This window comes from Xenopus tropicalis, chromosome 7, assembly GCF_000004195.4.
Source record: "Xenopus tropicalis strain Nigerian chromosome 7, UCB_Xtro_10.0, whole genome shotgun sequence".
NCBI classification, from domain to species: domain Eukaryota; kingdom Metazoa; phylum Chordata; class Amphibia; order Anura; family Pipidae; genus Xenopus; species Xenopus tropicalis.
The window spans coordinates 104,075,329-104,084,727 of NC_030683.2; the positions used below are offsets into that span (position 1 = coordinate 104,075,329).

General features: G+C 39.9%; 1 protein-coding gene across 1 annotated transcript; it reads right to left on the bottom strand.

Moving 5' to 3' along the window:
• Nucleotides 1-1,226: 1,226 nt before the first annotated feature.
• Nucleotides 1,227-6,144, bottom strand: LOC101732673 (scavenger receptor cysteine-rich type 1 protein M130-like). The gene is made up of 4 exons (XM_012967413.3): nt 6,007-6,144; nt 4,720-5,034; nt 2,751-2,848; nt 1,227-1,695 (listed from the first exon to the last, which is right to left on the bottom strand). The coding sequence occupies exons 1-4, from the start codon at nt 6,077-6,079 to the stop codon at nt 1,612-1,614; spliced, it is 570 nt and encodes a 189-aa protein (XP_012822867.1). The 5' UTR covers nt 6,080-6,144; the 3' UTR covers nt 1,227-1,611.
• Nucleotides 6,145-9,399: the final 3,255 nt, after the last annotated feature.

Consider the following 9,399-nt stretch of genomic DNA (forward strand, 5'->3'; position numbering starts at 1 on the left):
ACGAAGAATAAGAGCTAATTTGCATGATGTCCCTTCAAGAAACAGGTGATGCATTTCCATCTCATGTCTGAAGTTAATGCTGCAGTAGATTTTCTGCCCTTTCTAATCTAACCACCCCTAAGCCATTCTCTTTCATGTAATGGGTCAGCTATTATTCATATTTTCATGTTAAAGGACTGGATCCAGCCATTTCCTAGGCTGTTTGTATCATTTAAAAGTCTGGGTCTTCCTAGTATGGCATACAACTGGTGTGAGACTATGAGCTTGGCAATTACACCAAATACACAGATATAAACTACCTGCATTGCTCTTTCTGCCAGTGTTCCTGCTACACAATGCCCTCTTTATGCCAACGCTGAAGTAGCATGAGTGTAAAGAGACGGATCAACACAAAAATACAACAACTGGTGCAAAATATTAGCATTAAACCCTTCCAGTCAGTGCAGTGTTTTCTATGGTTAGTCTCATAGTCATTAGAGATAAGGAGACCCAAAGTTCCCAAATGTTGTCAAAGGATTTGTTTGATGAATCCCAAAAAATGATTGTAAACCTTGTGCAAATTGTTTCCGCCATAAAACCTCACAGTAGTGATATAACTTTTTCAGTCAGACACTATTCGCCCCAGCAAGTGTTTCCCTATGTATTTTCTTTACTGAATACAGGTGACTCTAAAGGTGGCCACACTTGTGGCGATTTGTGATCTTTCGTGCGACCATCGGTCGCACGAAAGATTGTACAATCCGCCACTAACCTTCAGGGCTGAAATGGCAGATAAGGAGATAGAAACAATAGGATTTCTACCTCCTTCTGCCGATTCAGCCCTGACGGCAGATTTTGCTCAGGCGCCTTCTATGGTGCCCGATCAAAATCTTTTAACCCACCCGATCGGCGAGTCGATTGATATCAGCAGCCTCCTGCGATACGAAACGAGGTTTCCTGCGATATTATCGGTGCGTGTATGACCAGCTTAAGTACAGATTTTTCATACAATGTGGTTACTTTCTGAGCAACTTTATGAATGTCTGTGCTACTGTCAGACCCTGAAATAATTGCTATGGCAGATAAAGTTCGGATGCCAGACCAACCCTTGACCCACTGCATAGGCCACTACATAGGATCAATAAATCATTTAATCAAATTTCTCAGGAATCACTCTGTATTTGGTTACCACTGCTGAGCAGTATTAGCGCTATACTGTTTACCCACATATGGCAATGAGGGATTGCACACAAATTATCCATGGAAAAAATATACTTCCTTGCAATGCTCATTTTGATGTGGCATGGGCAATTTACTAGCCTTTTACCCAATATGGTTGCCCATAAAAGGGCAATGTGAACCAACCACATATATGTAACACATTTTTACTTGTTTATATAAATTCTATTAAAGACTATTGAAAGAAACAGTATATAGTTGCTAATGCAGACGTGGCACATCACTAGATAAAACATTGTAGTGGTGTAAGAGAAAGTATCTTTGTTACCACCACCGACTGATCAACATACATTTACTCTAAAGGGAAGCTCATGAGAGAAAACAGTGCTGTTCCAATTTCATTGATGTAAAGGTCTCTAAATCATATATTCCAGGTGATGTTTCTTGTAAAATTTATCTCCCTGATATTTTATCAGCCGTTAAAAATGTCATCTCCAGCACATTCAGTCTCGTCAGAGAAGAGATCCCCAGAAGCACCTTGGAGGAAGGAGAGCAGAAAATAATGAATATACACATATAGAGGATACAAAAAGTGATCTGCTGACATTGCTATGACCACATTTTAAGAACCAGAAAAATTGGCAAAATTGTATCAAAATAGGGTTGACAGAGGCTGGGAGTGACAATCTGTTTTTAGTAGGGTATGAGACCTATTATCCAGAATATTCAGGACCTGGGGTTTTCAGTAATTTGAATCTCCATACCTTAAATCTACTAAAATATCATTTAGGGCTGTGACACATGGGGAGATGAGTCGCTGCGCGACAAATCTCTCTTTTTGCGGACGACTAATCTCCCCAAAATGTCATCTCACTGGTGAGAATGTAAATCACTGGTGGGATGGCATACGTGACGCGGCGATTTGCCGAAGTCTCCTCTCAAGGCAACTTCCACGACTTCGGCAAATCACTGCGCCGTGTATGCTCCCCGTGTGTCACAGCCCTTAAACATGAGATAACCCCAATATGACTGTTTTGCAATGATAAGGATAATTATATTTTAGCTGAGATCAAGTATAAACTACTGTTTTATTTTACAGGAAAATAAAAGGAAATCATTTTTAAAATTGTGATTGTGATGTATCTGATTAAAATTGAGTCTATGGGATATAGCTTTCCTGTAATTTGGAGCTTTCTGGATAACGGCTTTCTGGATAATGGCTCCCATACCTGTATATGCTCTATTATTTTATTCTTCCATAAGCGCAAAAGACCCAAGGGCATCACTGGTGTTTGGAGATTGTTTTATTGGCTGACATGTTATTCTCTTTTGCTTTAATCACAATAATAAGAAACAGATATCAGCAGCAAAACAATCCTGTTGGGCTTATTCAATTTTTAAATGTAGTAGGTCTGTAGCTGGCATCTCCTCACTACCTGCCAGTCCATAGCTGTTCTAGTAGGCATTGGCTTACAATGTGTTCCATGAAAAGCGTTTCCTAGAACTCCTTCTGTAATGCATTGGAAGTGTCTTTGGAGACTGCACTCTTCTCATTATGAACATGATGTTTTATAAGAAGACTAGTTACCTACCGAATTCTGAAGCTCAGTGTAGTTAATGTTTTCTAGAGCCTCGCTTGTTGTGAGATACATCAAAAGCATCCACTCTCTTCTGTTTTCTTGAATTATGCCTAGAAATACGTATTTTCATGCTGAATTGTACTTAAAGGGGTAATTCATCTATACAACAAGCTTTTTCTTATATATATTTTCTTATAATACGCAACAAGTAATTTTTTTTTTTTCAATTGCTTTGTATTTTGTGTTTTATTTTTAAAAAAAATTAATTGTAAATAATGAATCACATTAGCACAATATCGCCCACCCAAAGCTGACATATCAGGTGAAAGATTTGCTCATTCGGCAACCTCGGCAAACAAGCAAATCTTACCATGTATGGCCACCTTAATAGATTTGTCAGCAGCAGCTTCTGCCTCTCCTAAGCAAGTATCCCAACTTGAAGCTTTGCCAGGAAGTCATGTATCAAGTAGTAATAATTTAGGGTCAGTGACCAGGCTTACTGAGCTGCTACTGGGAAACAGGGGTGTTTCTGGACCCGGAGCCCTGAGACCGCCCCCCTTGTCCCCAGCGCTTACCTTTTCTTGTGTCAGAGGGGGTCCAGGGGGGCCGCATCTTTAGTTCAGAGAGTGCAATTGTGCTCTTTGCATTAGCAGAGCCTAATTTCTGGTTTAAAAATGCAAAATTGGCTCCTAAAGTTACCAGGAGTGGCTTTTTAGCCTTCCCTGGTAACTCTGGGGCAAGTTTCTTAATTTGTTTCATGGCAGCAGCACCCCTGCATTGTTCACCTCCTGCAGTGTTCACACCTCAGGCTCAGCCTGTAATCACCCACATTGTTCACCTGTTCACACCTATTGTATGTAGTGCCTGGACTATGCTGCCTGTGTATATGTCACACACAGACAGCATAGGGTAGGCATAGTATGGCACATAGGCAGCATAGGGCAGGGAGGGTATAGAACACACAGGCAGCATAGGGTAGGCAGAGTATGGCCCACATGGGCAGCTAAGGGCAGGCAGAGTATGGCACACACAGGCAGCTAAAGATAGGCAGAGTATGGCACACACAGGCAGCATAGGGCAGGCAGAGTATGGCACACACAGGCAGCATAGGGCAGGCAGAGTATGGCACACACAGGCAGCATAAGGCAGGCAGAGTATGGCACACATAGACAGCATAAGGGAGGCACAGTGCTGCCATACTCTGCCTGCCCTATGCTGCCTGTGAAAGGTGAACCTGGCAGGGGTTTGTTCTGGTAGTTTGTTAGTAGTTGGATATAGCCATTAAATGGTCCCTAAGGTGTGTAATTATATTGCTGGGGCTTGCTGTGCTACCCACAGGGGAGGAGGAGGCATATGGATTTAAAGGTGTGTCTTAATATGACATAATATAATTCTTTCATATATGAATAACTGTTGATATCCCCGCAGTGAGGACCAAGCATTTGGGTTTTTGCTGCACTACTACCATTGTGATAAAATGGGTGTGGTTTGAAGTGGGTGTCATTCAAAAAATGGGAGTGGTCAAAACTGACTTGCATTAGCAGCCCTCCACCATATATGCTAGAGAAATTCCGGCCCTCGGCACCGCAGAAGTTGGAAAGCACTGGGTTACGGTATACTGCCCCTGTAATAAGAGGAAATACAGGGGGTTGTGCCGTGCTTATTAGTACAGGTCTTTTTTGTGTTTGGCTACATTCAGCCTTCTAAACCAACAATTATGTCCACAAGACAGGTTGGGAACCTTGCCTTAGGTGGCAGTGAGAAGTAGGTTTTGCCATCCCTGGTAACCAGAACATCCTGCAAGGTTACCTAGTAATGCATTTGAGTTGCACAGATACCAATGCAGTCTGCAGAATGCATCAAATTAATTGACAGCAGGATGTGCAGCTTATAAGGGGTTATAAAGCTCATAAATCTATCTTATAAAGGGGTTGACCTGTAAAAGAGCAAAGTAGGCCTTAGCGGTTATTGTGTGCCTTACCTGTACATTTGACTCCACCATCATTATTAGGATTGTGCTGATGTGGATATAATTCATATGCACAGCTTAGGAGCTCACTCTCATTTCCGTTGCACTGGAAGAAGCTCAGGCCACTGTAATTCCAGCTGCTCCCATAGTGTATGTATTTGTCATTGACAGAGGCTTCTATTGCTGTTCCACAGTTCAGCTCTCGGCACACCACATTGCCAACATTTAGGTCCCAGTAGATGCCGCAAATTGTGCCCCAGTATTGATCGTAGTAAACTTCCACACGTCCCTCACATGTGTTGGGTCCTACAAGGCGAACTGCCAGCTCTGATAAACACAAATTCAAAAAAAATCAGCATTTTCTGTTCTGTATTTCTACGGCTAAGAATCAAAACTTTTATTTAGTTACTAAGGAGTTAGTAACACCAACAGCCACTTTTGAAATAAAACTGGAAAATGAAAATCAGGGGGACTGAAAATGAAAATAAGGAATTAAGAAAGTAACAAGAAAAGTAAAGCCTTCGAGCCAAACTCTGTGTTTTAATAGACAACAGAGGAAGAAGACCCCACAATCCCAGGGGACAGGGTGGCTCGAACCATGGGGTCTGCTTCCTCTATTGCTACATATATATCTCTACTCCCCGTCGGCTCTCAGGTAGGAGGGCAGGCGGGGATTTATACATGAGTGGGCAGGGGCATGTTTGCAAGTGGGGGGGATTTGCTGCTTTGTGCTGGGTCCCTCCAAAGATTTTTTTGTGGAGGGGGCCTGGTACAGAGTAGTTACCCCATTATCTTTAAGTAAGTAGGTTGTGCAGATTTCTTTCCCCTATTAAATATTATAAAAGGGCTCTTCTATTAAATAATGGTGATGCTAAACTGAAAAAATCCTTGACAGCACAGATATAAGGTGTTTGCCACAGAAAGCCCCTATCTCCTATCCCCCAAGTATGTATGTGACAGATAGGAAGAGAAACAAACCTGCTAATTTGGGCAGTACATGGATTAAGGTGGCCATACACGGGCAGACTAGATCGTATATGTGCTGTCAGGCAGTGGATAGCAGTAAATGTTTTTTCATCCTGTGTTACTGGCAAGATTTATGATTTAGGATTTTGAGGGACTTTGCTTTGCATGAGCAATGCTGAAAATAAAGTAAAATGTATTTAAGTGTTTCATCCTAAAAAAAAGTGTTATTTTACTTATGTGCAATAAGCACTAGCACTATAGTTTTTCAGTAACAATATTATGATAGTGTTCTCATAAACAGAACTGTATGAGGGTACTTATTTAAAACAGTACCAGTAGTCCTGAATATTGCTGCCCAAACAGCACAGGAGATCACAAAGGCACACATTATGGTTTCGCGTGACATCTTCCTTATCAGCGGCTTGCCTCTTCTGAGTTTTTTTGCCCTTTTTTAATTCAAAAGAAGTTGTAGAACCTAAAAATATAAGCACAAATATGAAATCTGCAAACTGTAAAAGGTACAAACTTAAACTGATTATTATTTAATGCAAAACCCCCTTTAATTCCATGAAGGCATCATAAAGGGAAGGGGAATAATAGAAATAGTAAGATGATAAAACCATACAGTATGTTCCCATGTGGGAGTGAGTGAAAAGGTGCCATTATTGCTCTGTATATTATAATTTCTAGGAAATTACATGATCCAATTTTAGAAGCTCAGCTACACCCCCATAGAGCCAATACTATATCCTAAAGATACTCTCATAATCTAATTCAATAACCATTAATACACAGTGATCCACAGTGATTAATGGATTCATTGGTTTCATGTTCTACACACGTTCAAGCTACAAAAAGATCTTTTGATCGTTATGGAATATAAATTTGATGGAATACCAAGTGATTCAGGTCTTGTTCATCTCTTAAAAGAAACTCAGTCACCAACATGAAGCAAAAAATCAGACAGTCTTGCCCTCATATGTAATAAAATGCACACAGTTTTCCCAGTAGCAGTAAATTATATTAAACCAATAAAATATTTGCTTTTAAACAGGTGATCAGTAAAGTCTACCTTCTGATTGGTGGCTATGGGTTACTGCTCATTTTTCTAACTTACTGACTTTTATTGCATAAGTCCCTACATACTGTAAGTGTTTGTATTATTAGCAGTAATGTAGCAGTAATTAGCAGTAATGAATGCTATATAATATATATTTTAAAGATAATACAGGTTTAGGGTCCATTATCCGGAACCCATTATCCAGAAAGCTCCACATTACAGGAAGGCGAACAGGCTCCATATTAATCAAATTAAATTTTTTACAAATGTTTTCCTTTTTCTCTGTAATGAATAAAAAGTACTTTGTCCTTGATCCTAACTAAGGCATGATTAATCCTTATTGGTGACAAAAAAAATTGTATTGGGCTTATTTAATGGTTTTTAGAAGACTTAGGGCTCTGGCACATGAGGAGATTTGTCGCCGGCGATTTTTAAAAGAGCGATTTGGCGACAAGACGAGCGACAAGACGCCAATGCTAAATCAATGGAAATCGCCAGCGTCAAAACATACGAGGCTACTTCAAATCGCCTGCTGTTTCAAATCGCACACAGACCCTTTTCTGAGCGACTTGAGTAAACATGTGGGAGGGGTAACTGTTGAGTGGTACCATGGGTAGCAGATCGCCTGGAGCTCAACTCGCATGAAATCTCTTCGTGGGTATTGTCGTGGCGACTTGTCGCCAAAGCGCCAGGGGGAAAAAACGCAGGCGACAAATCTCCTCGCCCTTAAGGTACGGAGATCTAACTTAAGGAATAACCCATTAGCTGAAAAGCCCCAGTTCCTGAGCATTCTAGATAACAGGTCCCATATCTGTACCACATATGCTCTGTACCTGTAAACTGCTTCCTACGCCAAAAATATGGTAGAATTGAAAACAGTTCTAAACCAATATCTCATCACTTGCTTTCTGATTTCCCCCCTCTACTTCTTTGTATTCATTTTGAACTATAATCAAACCTCTTAAAAACAGACATATTGAGTTACTATGTAACTAAAGGCTGTTTCTAGTCGGCATACAAGTTTCCAATACAAAGTTATTAAAGGGGTAGTTCACCTTTAAATTAACTTTTAGAGGCCCATTCATTAAAGCACAATGACCACGAGTAGAAAAAAATTGTATGTTTTCTAAAATTTAGAACTTTTCGTACTGTTAGCAATAATATCGTTACAAAAGTAAGACTTTTTCGTGATATGTTCGTTAGTCCATGAAAAAGCCGTACTTTTCGTACTTTGCACAACAACAATGAAAGTTTTGTTATTCATTAAAGCTTCGGTATCATGACTATCTTTTGGCCAGGTTGGAGCTGCACAGAGCCATTGAGTCCTATGGAAAGCTTCCAAAATCATGCATTGAAATTTCAAGTCAGAAAGGTTTTTGCGCCGTTTACGATCGTTCGGATACGAAAATTTCTTAACTTACGAATCACTGCCACGATTTTTTTTGTACGTCCAAGAAAATAATTTTTGTAACATTTTCAAACATCAGAAATTAACGTGGTTCTTACGAATTTTTTCCAATCCGAAATTCGTACTTTAATGAATGGGCCCCTTAATATGATGTAGACATTGGTTTTCTGAAACAATATCCAATGTGTCCTCATTTTTTATGGTTTTCTCTTATTTAGTATTTTGTTCAGCAGCTCTCCAGTTTGGCATTTCAACAACTATTTAGTTGCAAGGGTCTTGTTTACCCTAGCAACCAGGCAGTGGTTTGAACAAGAGACAGGAACATCAATAGGAGAGGGCCAGCAAAGAAAGAAATGTAATAAAAAGTAACAATAGAATTGTAGCCTCACAGAGCAATAGTTTTTGGCTGCCGGGGTCAGTGACCCCTATTTGAAAGCTGGAAATAGAAAGGAGAAGAAATGAAAAGCTATAAACACTAAATAATGAAAGATGATTAGAAAGTTCCTAGAAATAGGTAATTAATAACATAGTAAAAGTCCCAATACATCACTCCTATTATTCGTTAGGCAGCAATAGTATTATATGTTTAGCTCAGTCACTCTTTTGTAATATAGCTTATTGTAGGATGATATAGGTCTAGTGTCATTCTTACCTCCTCACCGCCCCACAAATAGATGTGTGCCCTCCTGTGAGGAACCAGACCATTTATTTAGGTCTTATTTGCATAATCTTTAGACTCTATTGTCATCCTGTGTTGTTAAATCGTCAGCTCCTCCAAACAAATCCCTAATGGCATGTGATTATATCCAAATAATTTGGGATTGTTCTTTAGTGTTGTTTATTGAGTGCAATGAGGTGTGCAGTGCCCTCACGCATAGTAGTGATGCAGAGAACCAGGGGACTCATTAACAGAGCTGGTGCTGCAGACATAGCATTTACATCTAGTGTTTTTCAAATATCTTCACTGCTGTTATTATGGCAGGGTGCAAGGTAACTATAATTAAATACAGTATTCCAATCCCAAGTGTGTTAACCTTTGTTTGGCTCTTCAAGGTCAAAGGACTAGCACTTAGTATTCACAGCTCTCCCATGAAAAGCCCTCCAGCTAACACTGGCTCTTCCCATAAATCTGCACCAGTGAGTAAATGGATACATTTGAGACTTCATCCTATCGAATCCGAGATTTTAATCCTTGAGGGCAAATCAATCAACATCTGTGTGTGATGGTGAACAAAAAAAAAATCACAGTTATTAAACA

What these genes read in the sequence shown, in the direction of transcription:
- LOC101732673 (XM_012967413.3), bottom strand. Translation starts at nt 6,079, where the DNA reads ATGTCACGCGAAACCATAATGTGTGCCTTTGTGATCTCCTGTGCTGTT. An exon ending in TGGTGGAGTCAAATGTACAG is followed by an intron (nt 2,849 to 4,719) that starts GTAAGGCACACA and finishes ACGTATTTCTAG; the next exon opens with GCATAATTCAAGAAAACAGA. An exon ending in ACACTGAGCTTCAGAATTCG is followed by an intron (nt 1,696 to 2,750) that starts GTAGGTAACTAG and finishes CCTTCCTCCAAG; the next exon opens with GTGCTTCTGGGGATCTCTTC.